Genomic DNA, 20,907 nt, shown 5'->3' on the forward strand with positions numbered 1-20,907 from the left:
TCCCACAGAGTGGGCTGAAGAAAAGGTAGAGCTAACTTTGTCAGAGATGTACACTGAACTTTTGATAATTGTTTCAAAACTCAAGGCAGTGGATATATACACAACACTCCTTCCTCTTATTTTCTCCCAGCAACAGTCCTGTGAGGGAGGGAGGGATGGTAGTGACAGGCCCAAAATCACCTAGCTGGTTTTCATGGCTAACGCAGGACTTGAACTCACAGTCTCACAGTATCTAGCCTGGTGCCTTAACCACTAGACCAAACTGACTCTCTCTCTCTATACATATGCATTATAGTATCCTCTTCATTATGCAGTATTTTTTAAAAAAAAAAAGTTAAAAAAAGGAATTGAAGACAGGAGATAAGAGAAAAGGAAAGAAATTCTGACTAAATCCAGTTTATATTAAACCTATTCGCTACAACTTTCTATGCTGTTCTGTCCTTGAAAACCATCCTTGCTTTGATGATGTCCATACACCAATTCATACTTAAGTCTTTTGTTCTTTAAACTTCTCAGTTTTCTCTTTGAAGATCACATTAACTCCATTGTGCCACTAGTTTCAATTTCTTTCCCTCCGTCTCATTTGCTCCTTGCTGCTTACATTTTGCCATTAATGAGAGGTCATTTTAAGATTTCTCTTCCATGAGAAGAATTGGTGGGGGCAGCGGGAGATCAAATATCACAAACTACAACAGGGATTAAACATGCCTAGTAAATATAAGTATCTAAAGCCCCACAAAACATATTTCTAGTAATTACTTAAAAACCAAAACAAATGGCTACCGTATTTTTCGGAGTATAAGACGCACCCTTTTCCCTCAAAAAAGAGGCTGAAAATCTGGGTGGGTCTTATACACTGAATACAGGATTTTTTGCTTCCCAAAACCCCATTCCCTTCACCAAAATGGCCTTGCATAGTCTTTAGGAGGTTTTCAGAGTGCTCCTGGGTGCTAGGGAGAGCAAAAATGAGTGAAAAACGGGCCATTTTTTTGCTCAATTTCCCCCCCCCCCCAGCCCTTAGGAGCACTTTATAAGCCTACCAAAGGCTATGCATGCCTTTTTTTTTTTTTTTGAAAAAAAGGGGGCGTTTTCACGAAAAACTGGATGTTTTGGGGAGGTCTGCAGAGTTCAAAAACTTTTTTTTAAATTTGCCTCTTCAAAAACTTTTTTTGACAAAAAAACTGTCCCATTTTTGCCCCCCACCCCCAGGAGCACTCTACAAGCCTCCTAAAGGCTATTCATGCCCTAAAAGGGCCTGTTTTCACGAAAAACGATGTTTTGGGGAGGTCTGCGGAGTGCAAAAACTTTTTTTTAAATTTGCCTCTTCAAAATTTTGGTGCGTCTTATACTCCGGTGCGTCTTATTCTCTGAAAAATATGGTATATAATAATATACGGTATATAATAATATATTTTTCTGATAATTGTTTCAGATTATGATATATCTATCTATGATTGTGATTTCAAAGATGAAATGCTTGCATACACTGTTTTATTTTAAGCTAAAAGAAAAGCATGCAAAAGCATTGTTGCTGATTTTATTGAAATCAGCTCATTCTCAGTTCATATATACACACATACACTATTGTGTTTGTTTTAGAAGAATGCATCTTTAAAACTGCTACAGTCATTACCAGTTTTCTGTAATTGCCAATTTAATAATAGCTGATTCACTAAAATGATGTGCTTCTTTTCTGTTGTATTTTTACAGAATTTGATTTAAGCAGTTTCATCTAGTGTTTTAGGCACCAGGCTAGAAACCAGGAGATCATGAGTTCTAGTCCTGCCTTAGCAATGAAAGCCAACTAGGTGACCTCGGGCAAGTCAGCCCAAGTCATTTCATAGGGTTGTTGTTGGGAAAATATGAGGAAGGAATATTAGATACGTTCAACGACTTGCATTTTTTTAAAATAAAAAAAAGATAGGCAAGATACAAATAAAATAAAATTGAGAATTGAGAATTGGTGAAATGCTGCAATTAAGAGTATGTAGTTGTATTCTAAGGATAATATTTACATTTATTGGTGATTGGAAATCCATTATAGATTTTTGCATAAAAATGAAAAGAAAGGAACTTGTATTTTTAGTTTTGATGATTAGACTGGATAGATTATTGAAAGAGGGGGGTCATGATGTAACTTTAGCGAACGAGGTTAAAATTAACCGTACTTATAATTGCTGTGAAGAATATAGGAAGCCACATCTTTATATATTTTTACATCTTTTTCCTTTTTTATAAATGTTCTTTTTTCTTATTGCACTTTTTGCTTTTCTTTTTGTTTTCCTTCTATTTTAGTTTGTATTAGTTCTTATTGCTGTTAAAACTTTTCAGTAAAATACTTTTTAAAATATATACTTAAATTTTTGCATATTGGTAACCCTAATAAATTATATTTTAGAATGCATACTAACAATATTTATAATACAAGGAAAAATAGTTTACTATTTGTACTTGGACCTGACGATATAGGAATGTTTTGTATAGTTTAATTTTGTAGAAGTTATATCCATTAAAGTTTTCATAACCAAACTTGACTTATAAGTAGCAAATATGCATGGATTATAATTTTGAAGAGGTGTGCTTGTAGACTTCCCTCATGGAAGCATTGGTACTTGTATTACAATTTGAAGTTTGTTAACCATTCATTTGAGAGTTTTCATTTGGGACTTAAGAATCATTACTCTTCCATTTCAAATTGAATGGAAGACAGATTCAGCCCTTTAAGCTACTTATTTTCCTGTTATCGTAGAGACAGCAGCCAGACTGGGTATGCTCCGTCCATTAACCAATCACACTGAGTCTACACATGATGTCATCAGGCCCTTGTGGCTCCTCCCCAGTTTTCAGACTCAGTCCAACCTGAACTGGCTGTAAGAATTGACCTCTCCTCCAAATTATTTAATTATATCTGTAATTGGTGAATTTTCCAAAAAAAATTGTTGCTCCTTTAAATTGGTTCCTTAAATAATCCTTTATTCTACAAATTGGAGGGAAATTCGAAACTGATCTCTGGCTGCCTCTCCTCAGCCGTCTGATTGCCTGCGGCCATGAGTTCACTCAGGAAGCCTGCCTTGCAATCAGATCGGCCAGCTCACGAGCTATGGCTCCACGGCTGTTTCCCTGCGGTGCTCCTTGATTCTGGGCACTCAGAGGGATGCGCGACCTGCCGTTTCGCACGCAGCGGTTCCAGGCGAGTCCGGTGGCCATTCTGCAGATCGCCTGGCCACACCTAGTATCGGTGGCCATTTTGTGGGTCGAAAAAGCCCGTGAAGATAGCGGCGGCAATTTTGAGGCTCAGAAAAGCCTCAGAGAAAAAAAGTCGCCCATTTTGGATGCTTTAAAAAAGGCGCGAACTCTACAGTAGCCGGTTGGAGTGCCCAGCAACGCGGGATCACCCCAGGTGACCAGATCAGGAGCGCCTGGCCAGCAAATGGGTGAGACCGTTGCCTATCTTATTGGGGTGTTGATTTATGTTTGGGGAAATCGTTGATCCAGTTATGGATACGAATGCAGGACTAGAGGAGGCAAGGCCATCAGGGGCAAAGAGCAGCAGGAAGAGGCAAGCCAAAGAGGCCCATTCTTCAGGAGTAAATCCCAAGGTCTCTAAAGCGCTACTAGGGCAGAAGAGCGCAGGCAGAAGGCCCTTGAGAAAGAATTTCAGAGCGCCCAAAAACAACAACATAGTCTAACTGCCCAGCCCCTCCCTCCAAGAATCACCAAGTGGCGTCCCCAGCTCCACCTGTCTTGCCTCCCATGGGCCCTGACACCACCACCCCCGGTCTATTCAGAAGGGGAACCTGACAACAGAGGCAATTTCTTTGATGTCCCTCTCAATAGGGAGCGCACTTTTGAACAAGCTTCCCTCCCGGTTACACATGGCTCTGGGGCCCCCCACACCATGTACACCTCTCCTACTGATATGGCAACCATCATTGCTGAAACCATTAAACAGGTCATGGCTGCTGGCCTACAGCAACAACCCCAATCTGCTCCATCACATGGCCATAAGCATAAATCTTCTGCGGCTCAGCAACCTGATCTCTCTGCCTCTACTTCTCAGGCCTCAATTGGCGGGGAGCAAGATAACCTGCGGGACTCAGACCTGTCTGATGATGAGGTGGTCACCCCATATACCTCTGCCTTTACCGGATCATTCAAAACTGATCATTTCAAATCCCTTCTTAAGGCCATTAAAGCTGCTAACTCTACGCAAGGCACCCCTTCTTCTTCTCTCCCTTGTCTTGGGCAAGATGGTATCCTGCTTTGGGATTGTCCCGTGGGCCAGGTTTCACAGCAGGAGCCTTCAATGGTCATGCTTCCACATCAAAAGGCCAATAGGGGCAGCTCTTCTCTCAGGGTCCCCCTTCCCAGACAGGTATTACACTCTCTCAAATGGTGGCAGTCCCCGGCGATTTTGCAAGGGACCTTGTTCAGGGAGCTGTGCCTTCTCACACTTACGACGGACACAAGTCTGACAGGATGGGGGGCACACATGCAGTACCTAGTGGCTCAGGGTCAGTGGTCCCTCAAAGAGAACCCAAACAGCATAAATTGGCTAGAATTGCGGGCGGTTCATCTCGCCCTCCACACTTTCACCACAGAGTTCAGGCCCAACACATATTAGTCCTCACGGACAATACCACGACCAAGGCACACATAAACAGACAGGGAGGAGGAACTCGTTCCTGATCCCTGATGCAGGAGTCCAACCTGTTGTTCCAGTGAGCGGAATCTCACCTGTTATCTCTCATGGCAGAACACATCTCAGGGGTCTCCAATGTCCAAGCAGACTGGCAGACTGGCTGAGCTGGACAACGATAGATCAGGCAGAGCATCCATCCGAACCTCTTCCATCGACTGATACTACTGTTCGACTTCCCAATCCTAGACCTGTTCGCGACAGCAGACAGCAACTAGGTACCCAGGTATTACTTGAGGTTCATGGACCCCATGGCAGAAGGAGTAGACGCTCTCAGATGCCAGTGGCTCAAGGGTCTCCTGTACACATTTCCTCCCCTTCCCCTCATTCAGAGGGTAATTCAAAAAATGCTGGAGCAGGAGGCAGAACTGTTGCTGCTAGCACCGAATTGGCCACGATGGCCATGGTATGCTGACCTAGTGACTCTGTCAATCTCTACCCCATGGCACATCCCATGGTCTCTCCTATCTCTACACCCAGGGTCAGTTTGTCATCCCGACCCCCAGTGGATGCAATTAACCACATGGCGATTGAGCGGCAAGTCTTAACAGCTGATAACATCTCCCTCAACGTCATTGCTACCATTCAGGCATCACACAGAAGCTCTACTAACCACATTTATGACGCCAAGTGGCATACTTTTGCTCTGTGGTGTTCCAATCAGACTGTTGACCCACTTAGGGCATCCATTCCACAGATACTGGACTTCCTGCAGAGGGGGCTTGAACAGAGACACGCTACGCTGATAGGTGGCCACTCTGGCCTCTGTTCTGGACGGCCTGGCATCCGAACATCTACCTTCTCACCCCTTGATCCGTAGATTTCTCCATGGAGCGTCCAACCTGCGTCCCCCTGCCATACATAGATATCTGACTTGGGACTTACCTCGTGTCCTAGAAGCTTTGACTTCTGCGCCCTTTGATCTATGAGATCCACTTCTTTCAAACTGTTGTCCTTCAAAGCGCTGTTTTTGGTGGCTGTAACCTCAGCCAGACGTATTTCTGATTTGGCTGCTCTTTCAGTCAGGCTCTCAGCGTTCCAAATATCATGCAGAATTAAATCAGAGTCCAAGGCAGAGCTATCCTTAAAGTTCCAATTTAATAAGACAGACATGTCGGCATCGTACTGTGGAAAAATCCCAAATCTGAAGAACTTCCTGGGATTCTACCCAGTTGAAAGTTCATGATCTTATCCCCACATCCATAAATCCATTACATGGTCCAATCTTCTTCCACGCTGGCATCTCCACCCAGCTGGTTCCGGTCAGGTGTCAAGGTGCGGAGAGAAAAGATGACCTTGGCTTCTAGAAAAGAATGACAACAACACATTCCACAATTCTACTCCTTTCTATTCCCCCCTCTCAATTACTACACTAATGAAACAGCATAGAAAAATAATAGAAAGTGTGGTAGGCCAAAGATCCTAAAAAGGAATATAACTGCAGGCCTGACACAGACATGACTTGTGCGTGTTCCATCCGGACTGAGTTGTCTTAAGACTGGACCCGACATTCATACCGAAGGTCAATAGCTGTTTCCACCGAGGTCAGGAGTTGACGTTACCTGATTTCTGTCCATCTCCCCATCACGAAAGGGAGCGCAAGTGGCACACTCTTGACCCTCAAGATCTACATCGACCACACCGCCTCGTTTCGCCACTCAGAAGCTCTCTTCATCCTTTCGCCAGGCCTACTTGGGTATCAAGGCTTCATCGTCTACTCGGGTGATGGATAAGAGCCTGTATTAAACTTTTTTATGAACTTCAATTCATACAGGTCCCTGCAAACATTACAGCTCACTCTACACGCAGCGCTGCGACATCTGCGGCTTGGTTCACTCAATCCGCCTTGGAAGAAGTTTGCCGGGCGGCCACCTGGGCATCTCCCACAGTCTTCATACATCATTACAAGTTGGACAAGTATGCATCGGCTGACGCGGCCTTTGGGCGCAGGGTGCTGCCACAAGTGCTTATGCCATAACAGACCTTTTTTTACAGTTTCCTACCCTAGTGGACAACCCAGTCTTTAGTACGTCTCAGTCTGGCTGCTGTCTCTACGATAATAGGAAAATGGGCATTGGTCCTTACCTGATACGCTCATTTTCTGGTAGAGTAGAGACAGCAGCCAGCCCTGCCCTGGTATGGGTCACATGAGGAGATTTCCTTGTGCGGAGGAGAGAGAGATACAGTGACTATGGACTTTCACTTTTTGCTCACAATTCTCGAGTCTACAGTTTTCCTTCATCTAAAACTGGGGAGGAGCCACAAGGGCCCGATGACATCATAAGTGTAGACTCAGTCCGATTGGTTAATGGATGGAGCATACCCAGTCTGGCTGCTGTCTCTACCAGAAAATGAGCGTATCAGGTAAGGACCAACGCTCATTTTGTACAACTCTGATTCAATAAAAAGTTTCCTATCCTCTTCCAGGTTTGTTTTATCTTTGAAGAAAAGGATTTCATGCATTGTTTTATACATTGAAATTGCTGTCCAGAAGAGAGCAGCCTCTATTACTTTTTTTTTTCTAGCACTATCACAGTATAGTACAATTGCAGTGGCATTTACCTATTCTTGAAATCTAATAGGTGCATTGGAAGGTGCAGAATTTTGAATTTAAAAAAGCATATAAGAGGTCATTATGTGACTAGAGCAGCATCAGCATCAATTTCCTTTATGTAAATGTATTTCAATTTCATATATCACTTAGAACTTGTATCATGTTCTTTGCAATTGTGCTATGAGATTAGAAACTGCTTTGCTAATAATGTACTTCATTTGTGCAGGCAGAGGGAGAAGATAGCCTTAAAAAGATGCAGTTAATGGAACTTGCAATTCTGAATGGTACCTACCGAGACGCCAATATCAAATCACGTAAGTCCTGTAGTACTATAGAACTTTTCATATGTGTACAAGAATTTGAGTTCTTTATATGGCAAATAGAAGCCGACAAAATATGTTCTAGCTCTTTTTGTCACTCACATATTTTATAGCCTTTTCAAATATCCTTGGTGCTCACAGAGTACATTTTGTATTTGCCCCATGTGTGTTATCTTGCTTTCCAAAGCATGCACGTCTCTGTTCATATTTTTATACTCCTTAATGTAGTACACATTGGGCAAAGCTTGCTGTTGAAAGAAAGGTATTGCACATATTTTCTGGCATATCTTGTTTTTTTCTTAATTAAACCTTCACTTAATATAGTTTTAATTGTGGTGACTTTTACAAAATAAATTCTTTCTCAAAGGTGCTTTTTTTTCAAGAGGCAACTGGACTTTCTTGGTTTTCTATACCTCTTGAGAGCTGAGGAAGCTTCTTGGATGAGAAGCAAAATGTCTTCAAAGAACAATCAGAAAGTGCAGTTGCCTCTTGAAAAAAGTACCTTTGGGACAATCATCACCTGGGTGACTGAGAATCTCATAGACAAAATACATTTTATTTAATTCAGCCATGGGGCAGAGACTTGGCACCTTCAGGAATGTAGTTCTCTTATACTTTAGGGTGAGATCAGACCGTAATTCATTCTGTGTAGTATTTTGTTTTCCACTTTCCCTAATTTCTTTTGTTCTGAATACTGAGATCAGTCATATGATAGTAATGATGACTTTGTAAACACTCTTAGCTGATTCAGCATGTTTTCACAAATGCATGTATTCAGAGATATTTGAAAACTAAATGCTTTTCACTTACTGACTGGATTATATTTTAGTCATGTTGAAACATTAACAGGCAAATCATTGCATTTTGAGAATAAGAATGGTTTATCTAACCACTAATAGATAACAGGAAATCATACTTCACATCAGTGCTTTTTTATATTCAATGAATCACACAACTGATAGAAATACAAAGTTTTCTGGTGTATGATCAGGCCTACTACAACATTTAGTTTAGACTGTGCCTATAATAGATTCATTTTCTAATATATGCATAGCTGCACTATAATATTAATGGTCTCCAACTTCAGTAATATAGTACATTCAAAACACATGCTCCAGATTGCCATTAAGAAAACGTGCTAGTATTTCTAAAACTTTGATGTACAGATTAATTTGTACTTGGCCTTGATCACTGACAATCACTTGTGTTTCCTGTTGGGCCCCAAAGCTTTTGTTTTGAAAGTAATTTATTGATCAACATATGCTGATTTTGACATGTTTTTAGTAGTCAGTTTGATAAGTTATGCTCCAGAGCAAGTGCTTGATCTCATAGGTTCAAGAAGTAATTTTGTCATGCCTTAAGGTATTTTGATGTTAGGTATAGAAATATTTCCTAGATGTATCATAAGGCATCACCATCCCCCTCATCTATTTATTTGCTTTCGTTAAACTACAGCTCAGAATTTTGCCTTTCTTTTCCTTCAGAATTGATTCATTATCTATTCACTATTGATCAGTCAATAGTTTTAGTGGTTTAGCTTCATCTTAAATTTCCAAAATTAAATAGTGAACACACCCCAATTGCTTTTTAAGTTGGTAATTTAAATATATTGTAAAATATATACTTAGCAGTATTTCACTCTGTTTTGATAAATTATTAAAAGTAGGCATTAAACCCAGGAACTGATGGCAATTTAAATATTTTTCAAATAGTGTTTACATATATGTATATTAACATAAATGCTCATCTTTACTTACAGTTTTTTATATTACCAACCTGTCTTTAAAGAGAAAAAAGTTACAGAATTGTTTTCCAATTATATTAGATGGGGGAAAATGTAGCAAACGTTTTCTTATTTTTGTCACCACTTGTGCTGTAATTGTTCAGAAAATGGGCAGGAGATACAAGCAAATGTTGATACTATACTTGTTCACTTAGTAGAATGTTTACTGGTTAAATTGCAACTGAAATATGTTACATTGTATATCTAAGCTTCACTGAATTTCTGTGGATTCTGAAATTTCACTATTTTTAATATTCCATATGCAATTACAACAGTATTCTCTTTGTTTCCTGCATGCTTCTCAGTCTCATGCAGTCTTGAAGGCATAGGTAATGAAAAATATGTGCTCTACATTGAGCTTTTGTGCTGTGTGTTACCTGTTTTAGAAATATGTTCTGCCATTTTAAATTGGCTTTTATTTTGCATGTTCATTTTAATCACACTGGGAAATGGAAAGCTGTTGCTTTTGAATGGTGTGCTTTGGCACTGTGTGATCAATGCATGTACTAATGATTTCCTTTTATTTTTCTTCTTTCCTACTTTTCTTACTTTCCCCATCTTTTCATGTTTTGCACTGCTGTCTCCATACTTTCTTCTGAATTTCTTTGCTTACTGTAGCAGCCCTTGCCTTTTCTCTTGCAGCAACAGCCCAGGCTCCAAGGATTATCACAGGGCCTGCCCCTGTTCTCCCACCAGCTGCCCTGCGTACCCCTACGCCAGCTGGCCCTACCATAATGCCTTTGATCAGACAAATACAGACCGCTGTCATGCCAAATGGAACTCCTCACCCAACTGCTGCAATAGTTCCCCCAGGACCTGAAGCTGGTTTAATTTACACACCTTATGAATATCCCTACACACTGGCACCTGCTACATCAATTCTTGAGTATCCTATTGAACCCAGTGGGGTATTAGGTAAGTTTCTCCAAGACAGTTTAATTGAATATTATAGGTAGCATGGGTTGTGCCCCATTATATTTGGGGAGATTCTGAAAGTATTTTTGTTTTACTGTCAATGAAATGTCCCTCCCTTTTTAAAACAAGTGTGTCCCCACATAATAAGGATATTCAGTTTGAAGAATTACACTTTTTTCTCTGTAGAGGAGATTAGGAGATTGAAATACCTGATATTCTTAATACTTTGCTTCCTTGGTTTTCAGCATTTAGTATCACTTAGAAAAAGTTAGTGTTATTGATATTGCTGTTTTTGTTCATATCACTTTTTTACTTTTTTCCCTCTGTTCCGATATTAAATGTATATAATGAATTATGTTGTTTTATGTCATTTTTAATACTTGACTGAAAGATAGTTACTGCTGGTGATTATATTCAGGAGCAAAAATATAGTCCAAGTAAAACACATATAAAATCTCATTTATTTCAGTTTGAGAAATTAGTTGCAATGGTCTATGTGAAAGCATGCCTGATTGAACTATATACAATATATTGCTGAATACATAAGTTATCTACCTAGTTTACTCTTCCATTGAAATCTATGGAACAGCTTAACCATTGGCTTTTTGGATCCCCGGGCATTTGAAATCATGAATCAATTTAATTCCCTATCTTAATTTTTTTAACCTAAAATTAAGCCTGATTGCAAAGCAGTACATTTCATGCCTACATCCATACTTCCCATTTTCTTTGGGATTGAGAAAGCAGCATAGCTATTTTATACTTCACTGTATTTAAAAGTGCTTTTGTAATACCAATTCTTCTACTGTAATTCATAACATACTTTTTACATAAAATAGCTTTTACTTTAAATGAATTACAATTAACAATAGTGTTAAGATTAGTAATTGTATATTATATGTTAGTTCACATTTTCACTTCCTTTGTGAGTTTTTCAAGATGATAATATTTTCAGGAACACTTTAGCGTAAATAGATATATTTATTTATAATCCAATAAATGCTTTTTTTTCACATTACTTCATTTGGATTAGCATATAGTAATGAATGTAGCATTACCATAGATATTCATAAGATACCATCATATATAATTAACTATGAAATTAATTTATGTTAATTAAATTTTAGGGCTAGACTGTTGGAACTATGCATATTAGAGATTTTTTAAAAAGAATAGAACATATCCTGTAATTTTTAATTTTTTAATTATAAAAAATATTTTTTTAAAAAAACAAGTGATTGCTTTTGTTTGAAATGCTTGCATGCTGTCATTTTAGATATCTACAGTATGTCACCTATCATAACTTAAATATAATAATATAGTTTTATACGTAGTATTAGTTTATGGCTAATTTTCAGATAAGTTCACTCTTACTAAAGATTTACTCATTTAAGTTAATGTTTACAATTGTGTGTAAATATTCATTTTAATTTTGACTCTATTATGTGATGAAGTTAATAGTAATCAAATCTGAAATAGGTGATAATACATTTTATGAATATAAACATTATAATTGTTTCTTACAATACAATATCAGAGTCAAGACACTGCTTCCAATGTGAAGAACTGATCATTAAAAGTAAATGCCATCTATTACTTCCTGCTGTATTGTGAAAATTAAGTATAAGTCTAATAAACTATGTGTTAATAAATGACTCTAAAATGCTACGTGTTAAAACTATTATTATGGAAATATGCATCTTCATTTTTAATGAATGCCAGCAAGGCTGTGCAAATTATTTGAAAGATTTCCTTTTCATTATGTAAGAATTTTATCTATTCTAATTGTTAAAGCAGCTGTATCTTTTTTTTAAGTTCATAAGCTGTTCTCAGCTATTTTTGCATGCATATGCATGCCTATCCCTTTCATTCCCCTTCCAATGAGTCCACTTTAATTGTTTGAAAACTTGTGCTTTGTATGTGTCCCTTTTGTTAAAAAAAGATAGAAAACTATTTCAAACAATTTGTAAATCCCTAATTTACTAATATTTTCGGCAAAATATAAGGATTTAAAAAGAAAAGCAATTTAGGAAAAATGTGTAAATAATTTAGGGAACATTAGGAAATAAATTTATGGGAAGGATTGACAGTAGCATCAAATCTTAGTTGACTAATATTTAATTCCCTTTTATCTTTAGGTATGGCTTTCCCAACGAAAGGCTAAGAATTCAAGAATGGTCTTAACTGAACCTCATCAGAGCTGACTTTTAACAAATGTTTAGTTTTCAGCAGCCTTGAAAAAATGTAGCCTAGCAGTCAGTGACTTACTTGCACTTTTTTGCACATAGAAATAAAAATGCTATTAATTTGATGTAGCCTATGCTATGGCAAGGTAGCTGTGATTTATGAGTGTATGGTAGTGTACTGACTGCTATGTATTCTGTACTATTTGCTTTACTAATCACCTAATTCATTGCAGTTCACAGTTATTGACTTAGTTTTTAAAACAGTCTGTAGGCTTGAGGAATCGTGTTATATTTTTTTTAAATGGTAAAAACTGGAAGTTGTTTAAAAATTAGCAAAGAACCTTCAGTATTAAAATGGCATTATTTAAGATAGTCCTGCTGCAAGGAAGGCACTTCAGTGAATATGTGACTAGTAAAGCTCAATTGTGTTTGGGTCTAATAAATTTCATGAAATACTGTAATCAAGTTTGTAAATGAATGGATAATGCAGGTTAAGGCCTGGATGTTTAAAATAAATGCAATATTAATCTGCACAGATATAACTCATATAATAAGGTTAAAATTTGAAACTACTGTGCCTTAACTTGTTGCTTTCTTTAAATAGTATTTTAAGAAAGTGATTTAAAATCCATTTTAATAAGCCTGCTGTTAATGTTTTATCAAATGTTTTCTAACTGTCTTGGTAATTGCAATTTAACTAGGTGCGGTGGCTACTAAAGTTCGAAGGCACGATATGCGTGTCCATCCTTACCAAAGGATTGTGACCGCAGACAGAGGTTAGTTTAGTTCTGCAGTTCTTGCTTATAAGAAATGCTTTGAGTGTACATGGAAGTTTGCAACACCACAACTGGTTAATCAAATTCTATTTTGACTGTTTTATTGATGTTTATATTAAATTGAAGTGAACATAACAATTTTATGGCAATTTAAAACTACTGTACCCTTTATATCAAAAATCTATACACAGACAAACACGCGCACGCACACACAAACTTCAGTGTATTGAGTATACAAAGTTATAACTTCCTTTGTGAGCACTATGATTTATTTCAAGTAGGCGTTATTTTATTGTTGGGTTGGTATTTGATTTTCCTATGGGACTTTAAATAATTTGAGCTATATCAAATGGTGTTGCAAAATAAAATGAATGGATGAGTGCTTAATAAGGTAGAAGTAAGTGCTATATGTATTTTTTCAGGAGAAAACTGAAGATTCATTTCCTCTCTGTTGGCAAGTTGTTTGTGCCTTTGCCCTAAAATCTCTACATTTAACAAGGAGGTTAAAAGTGATGTATCTCAACTTTGAGTATGTTTTCCTAGCTTCTAGGATTTAAAAAATGCATTTAGAACTAATATTCATTTTTTGAACTTACTACTTTTGATATTTTGATAGGCAAAGCAAAAAACATGCTTGGCTTGATTATTAAAGGGAAAATAAATCTTCATTTTCTCCTTTATATCATGCAATTTGCATTCCTTGTAAATTTATAGGCTTTTGAATGATGTCCTTTTCTTGTGAGAAGTGACTTCTCGGTTTATTGACATTGAGTTTACTACTGAAAGCAGTGTGACACTTCAGGAACATTTGTTCCACTGTAGTATTGGTTTGGTTTCTGAATTTAGCAACTCAGTTGTGATATCAATATACCTCCCTTAGTCATCAGAGGTATTGTGAGGATTAGATTAGAATGCAAAAATTTAATTCTTGGAGTAGATTTGTAATATTGCACTAGAATAAATTCAGATAAGAATAAATTTTATTGCAAAATGATATTTCAAATGCTAAATAAATACCAGTGCCTTTATTTTTAACTTTTAACCAGTTCTTGAGCTCAGAGCATAGGAGTTCATTGTTAGAAACATTCCAAACCAGATAGGTACATTCTGCAACATTTCAGAAATGCCACATTGTATTTTCAAAGTATTTTCTTTCCTGAAACCCCACCCCTGTTTGTATTGAATCACCGTTATGAATGTTCACTTCTGTGAAAAATACCTTTTGTACATATAATGAGGGAGCAAGATCATGCATTCCTACTTCCATTCTTCTTGGATGCCACATGTGAGTATTGTTTAATGTGAAAAAAAATGTGCTATAAACCCACTTTACTTGATTCTCCTCTTTTGCCAATTATTGGGCGCATGTGGATATCTAAAGATAACGGAATCAGGACAGATATATCAAGTGGAATGGGAATAAAAATTAAATTTTACTGCTGATTGAGAGAATTGTACTGGATAGTTAATGGGCCAGAGAATCAGTTTTTAATATTTTGTATCTAGAAGTCTGACATTTGGGTGGTAGTTCAGTTTGTGACTGAATTTTGAATTGTATCTAGAGTTGGCAGTTGTTAGAAACAATGTTTTGTAGGTTTTGGGGAGTTTTGTTAAAACTAATTTGCAGACGTATTAAGAGTCATATTTTTATTTTGGGAATATTTGAGAGCACATAGTAGTAGAATGTTATAGTTATAGTTACCATTGTATAGACTGTGGTGACCTTTTTTCTCCCTAATAATTAGTTTTACTAATGATGGTATATGATTCAGATACACGTGACATTAGTGAACATGATGAATAATTCCAGATTCCATCAAACTCTGAGGTGGCTTTGTTTATTCATTTTGAATTGTGGACAATAGTGTAAAAGTGTAGAGTAGTATACTAGTTTTTGTCATTAATACATTTTTTTATTTATATCACTTGGTTCCCCATTCAGGTTTAATTTATTGTGTGCAACCAAGTTGAAAATTCCATTGTACTAACATAGCTGGACACTGTATAGCTTCTTATATGTCTGAAAAATTGTCCAGTGCAATATGCGTTAAAATTCAATGTCAGTAAACCGAAGCACTTTCTGTTCATAAGAAAAACTATGAGGTGTTAACTGAAGCTAGCATATGCATTAATTTGATCTTTGGTTAACAGAGATTTTAAAAGAAGTATCCCATTATAGTCTGATTAAAGATTTTATTCTTAATGCCGGCTTATATGTAAGCATTGTGTTTAAAGCAAGAGCTCCCAACTTTTCAGAATTCATTTCTCTGAGAATTAAACATAATTTCTCCTAAAGCCCCGCCATATAAATAATATAAAACTGAATTTATGTAACAGAGAGACTGACTGATTTAATTGTATAAAACTGTAATGGTGTTGCACACTTGACAAACCTGTGTGTACTGTAGATGGTCAGGGACTTGGCAGAGGATGTATCACAGGTGTACTGGTATCTTACGATAGCTTACATTGATTTAAATACACAAGAAATGGCAGTGCTGAAACTATAACACTAAAGTGTTTTCTCAAAGCCAATTTTCACATAATTTATATCTACAAATTGTAATACCATATTAATCAAAATTGTAGTAAGTACCAAGAACGCTTTAAGATTCTGGATATGTAATACACATTTTTATAGTGGCAAGATAATGCCACATTAAATATTTATTAATTTTAAGGTGAGTTTTTTTACAATATTTTTAACTTAAAACCCCACTTCTCAGCATTTAAAAAAAATCAGGGAAAATAAGGTATCATTTAAGTTACAACAGTAATGGTTTTAGAGTTCATGAACTGTAGCCTAAATTATAGGCCATAGAAATAATATAAAGCCAACCCAAGATGTAAGGCCTTTAAAAATGTGCTATCTGTGAACATTGCACCTACTGAATTCATTTTTTAAAATGGCACAACTCTTGATTTTTGCACTGAACACCTTTCTCACTTTCATCTCCTCTGCTTTAGTCAATGGCAACAGTACAAATATTCTTATCAAACCTCAGAATTTATTAGAGATAATAAAGCTGTTGAATGAGTCTTAAAATTTGTACTACTGTAAAGTGGACCAAGTTGTTGAAGGAGAATGAGAAAGAGTAATTAAAGAAGAAACAGCTCAAGAAAAATGGGAATGATAACTTTCCACTTGAGAACTTTTTTATGTTTTATTGTAATATTTGTGTGTTTTGGAAAAGAAAATAGTATTTACAGGTGGCTTCTTTTAAAATATAAAAATATAAAGCAGGAATGTATATGAAATGTCAAATTTTATTGTATTTGCAAAGTATTAGCTTTGAAAAAAAGAGCTGTTTGTAGTTTTTAAAATGCCTTATTAGTATCAATTAGATTTCCTATATTTTTGATGTAACTAGAGCATTTTAAATATAGAATTTTAAATGGCAGGACTTTTACAGTGTTTACATACAAGTGCATTTTCTTCGTGTCCTATATGTGTAAGATAGGGTTTGTTTGTTTTTTTAAAGGAAAAGCTTCCTAGAACATTTGGGCTTTTCCTATTTCCCATGAACGATGCCTACTCTTTTAGACTTCAATTTAGAATTGCTTTGTATCATGAAGCCAAGAAGTTCAGTGTTGATTGTAAATAGAATCATTGAAAAGCAATAAAATTTATTGAACAAAAAACTTGTTTGGCCGGTAGTTTGTGAAATCAAATGTCAACAAATCAAATTTCTTAGATTCATTTCTCTTAACAGTTAGTTATTAATAATCACATTCATCATTACTAGTTGCTTTGATTGCTTGCACATGGGAGAATACTAATGCTTAATAGCAGTCAGATACTGATATGGTGCACTGACTGTTCTCAATTCTTTTATCAAGTTCCAGAAATTGTTTATCATTTTGTTTTGTTTTGTTTTTTCTTTCATTGACTGCTACTAACCATTAGTTATATTTTTATTTCCTATTTTTCCTTGTTAACCAGTTTTGTGGGGACTGGGCTTCTCCTTCATATGTTCAAATCATGAGGCCAAGCTGTCATGATTTTTATTGCATTCTGTAGATGGTGTCAAGCAGTATGTCAGAATTAAACATGCTTGTTTTTATTAGTTGTGATTAGTTTTCATGTTGTCATTAAGCCGTCACTAGCTGAAACTAATCTCTTCTCTATCTTTCTTTCTTTTTTGTTTTTTTGTTTTTTGTTTTTTTTGTTTCTAACCACCCAGCCGCCACCGGCAACTAACCTATGACCTTCTGACCTCTGAACTCTTCACCCAATGATGACCTGACCATGCCTGCCTGCTGATCAGTTAACTGGTAATCGCCTTTGCTTGTCTGTCTTCAGTGCAGCGAGCTGAGGCATTTGTCCGTTCGTCTTACCATCTAACAAAAAGACAAAGAATTTGTTGTCCTCCAACTCAGCTTTTTTTCCCTGTTTGGGTGAAAGTGGTTCTAGAACCTGCACTGAATAGTAGTAAAGCAATAAGGTCCAATTCATCCTTTCGCACTGATCATCTTTTAGTGTCCCACCCTAAAAATGGTAAGAAGGGCCTCATATAAGAGATGGAAGCAGATGTCCCTTAACTCCCTGATGTCAGAGGCAGTTACTGTGAGACTTCTAGGAACCTTTCTCTTCTCATAAAGAAGTCAAAGCTCTCTTTGAATGTACTGTGTGATGATGCATCATGCATGAACCTTTGGTCAGGGATATCATTGGTGAAGGGGTTCCTAAAAGTATTCAAAATTTGACATGCAGTGTAATCACTACCAATGCCCTCAAAGGGCAGAAGATGCAGCCTTTTTTATATTACCTGCCAAATTGGGTGTTTTTAAGAAAAAAAAAGTGCCATGAAAGATAGGTTACTGAATTTTTGAACCACATCAATGCATTAGAAGACAGCAACCCTATCGAAGCTAATGCTGAGATACAGTTCTTTTACTATACATCAACTTCCTTTTAAAAATTACATGAGTACAAGGTACATGCATTATGTGTCACATTACTGGGCAAACTGTTCAAATATTTTTTAAGCCTCCCTGTATAGAGTAAATTCATAAGGATATAAAAGCCATGCTTGCCTATTTGCTGTATACATGTAATGAAATTGTAGATAAAGTGTAGTGCATTGAAACAAATTGAAAAAAAAAGTAGATACTTTTACTATACAAGGGTGCTGGTGCAGAAGAAATATATATTTTTGGAAATGTAGCATTTTATACTTTCAAGTGTTATAAAAAAGAAAAAAGAACAAAGAAACCCTTTATTTCATTAAATGATTTTTTCTGGTGGTTGTCGAGAAACAAAAGACCAAAAGAGCCTTTTTGTCTTTCTTTTTTATTTTTTAAGTATTGGAATAAGTATAAAGAAAAGAAAGTGCCTTATTTTCTTCATGGTCATTTAGTCAGGTGTGTCATATAATCAGCTCCTCCCTAAGACAGCAAGTTAATGCATGCCACTCAGTCCGCCCAGTATGTGAAAAGAAGCTGTGAGGAAAGACAAATGAGTTGACTATTAAAATTACCTGGTTTTTGCCACAGCATGATGCAACCTTGCCAGATCCCAAACTGTGAAATAGAATTTTCCACCAACAGCCAACCGCAATATTTTTGTAACACGTTCCCTCTTCAATTGTAGACAATATATTTTTATAATACTTGCTCAGCCTTAAACCAAAGGGTTCTACCATGCAGTTTCATTCTAAATCAAATTATAAGATAACAATAGTTATAGAGTAGCAAGTGTTTGGGTTTTTTATTATTATTTAGAGATCAGTTATTCTTTTTTTCTGATTGAACTAGATGCAGGAAACTACAAGAGAACTTAAACTTGCTCCCATATAATTTCATCCATGACTAAACCAAACATTAAGATTGAGCATGTTATAAGTTTTGGATGTTTTAGCTACAATGCCAAGTGCGTATGGATTTACATAATTTTTCATGAAACTTCTACTTGAGGAATGTTAACTACTGGTTGCGCTTTCCCTTAAAGGAGGAAAATCCAGCTGTGGTTCAGTTTGATTTTTTTAAAAGAAGTTTGTGTGGCTGAAATAGTATTAATTAACACTAGTGTTTATAAACACTTTACGCACAAAAGTGGAGTGTAAAATTAATGAGCAAGTATCAACATGGTCACGGCTTTGAAGCAAATTGGCAAAGATCAGGTGATACCTTGCCCTTTATATTGTGTCAGCTTATTCTCCTAAAAACCTTCACAGTTTCCAAATCAAAGGTCAATAGTAAGTTAGATAAAGAGGGCTTATTTTTTAAGCATCTGCATGGTGACTTTATCAGCATTATGTCTCACCTGGAAACAAGTATCAGTTTATTTACTATGCAATAAACATTCATCTTTTTGTACGCAGCTAGCTTTCCTTTTATTCTGCCACTGGCTTTGTCTTCCTGTTACATAACATTTTTGTTGTTGTTGTTTTTATATTTGGTTTTACTTTTGGTATATGCTGTGCCATTTTGATTTTTGTTTGGTTGAATAAACTTGCGACACTCAAACATTTTGGAGAGAGGATTGCTATAACGTTACCAGTATTTGATCCAGTTTCATCTCAACTGTGATAAACCTGGACATTTTTAGATGCTGATCAGAGGTCTCTTCTTGGGAGAAGTGTGACTTCTAAAAGTAATGTTTGTTCTGAAAGAAAGTTTTAAAACTTGGTTGATAACATTTTGGATCAACTTAAAGCATGACTTTTGAATCTCTGAATGCCTTGGTTCTCAGTATTATCATCCTTTATTGAATTTTTCTTTCTTAAAATATGTAGTTTAAGTCTTTTTTCTGACAGTATTATGTAATTTTTAGAGTGGGTATATGGGAGTGTCGCTTGTATGTAACCGTACAGATGACATGTATTTGTCTATTCTTTTATCTTAGTTTGATGCTATGTATGTAACATAACCAACCTATTGCCTATGAGAAACCTGTAAGATAATGTATTTACAGCCATTGTTACAAGTTTATAATGTATTTTTCTATCTTGTTTTATATGTATGTTATATAACATTCAGAATAATTTTTCCTGATTGAGAAAAGGATACAAAAATGCAAAACCCACAATTTTGATAACTGAAAATTGCTAATTGTTTTGCAGTACTTTATTATTATATTGGGAGTGTTGTCTTTCTTAGGCTTTTAGTTAGCTACTGGATTGAATACATTAGACATATTTGGGTTTTAGTTGGGTTTTTACATAGCTTGCATTTTAATTCTTTGGTTCTTTGCTGTTTCTATTAACCCATAGCATTATTTTAATAAATGTTATAATACCAACCTACTAACTTTGGACTATGTCAGTTTATTAACCATTACATGTTTAATTGAATAAACAAGGAAGGACAGAAGAATGTAAATTATGAGTTCTTGGACTAACCCTGAAGAAATGACCACAGATAACACATGATTTGTTTTATGTTGTTTGTTTGGCTGACATTCTGCACACTACCATTGAATTGGCTTTGGTCATATTGGACTTTTACCTTATGGGTAAGTGCCAGTAGAATGGGGAACAAGTAAGCATATTTGCAGGTAATCTTCTTTTAGAGTCTTGCCACTCGCCTTTCAGCATCTGCATTACTAATTCCACAATTTCCTTTTCTAAATTAATCACTGTCACCTCACAGCAAAAGGGCAAAGATACCAATATATTGGTATACAATACGTGCCCAAAGAAACCAGTTTGATTCTTTGTTGAGCCTTTATGC

At 36.3% G+C, this 20,907-nt stretch overlaps 1 protein-coding gene across 8 annotated transcripts in view; it reads left to right on the forward strand.

The window, feature by feature from the left end:
* The window catches only part of QKI (QKI, KH domain containing RNA binding), a 111,838-nt gene extending 91,358 nt beyond the window's left edge, over positions 1-20,480 (forward strand). Inside the window, exons 5-9 of one of the 8 annotated variants that reach the window (XM_081943462.1) lie at positions 7,480-7,567; positions 9,662-9,685; positions 9,999-10,271; positions 13,159-13,233; positions 16,201-16,510. In XM_081943462.1, coding sequence (XP_081799588.1) covers positions 7,480-7,567; positions 9,662-9,685; positions 9,999-10,271; positions 13,159-13,233; positions 16,201-16,277 — 537 coding nt within the window. In that variant the 3' untranslated portion in view covers positions 16,278-16,510. The other 7 variants (XR_014174553.1, XR_014174554.1, XM_081943463.1 and 4 more) reach the window with 7 other exon arrangements.
* Positions 20,481-20,907: the final 427 nt, after the last annotated feature.

The sequence above is a fragment of the Natrix helvetica genome (genome assembly GCF_964273705.1).
Source record: "Natrix helvetica genome assembly, chromosome: 2".
Taxonomy (NCBI): domain Eukaryota; kingdom Metazoa; phylum Chordata; class Lepidosauria; order Squamata; family Natricidae; genus Natrix; species Natrix helvetica.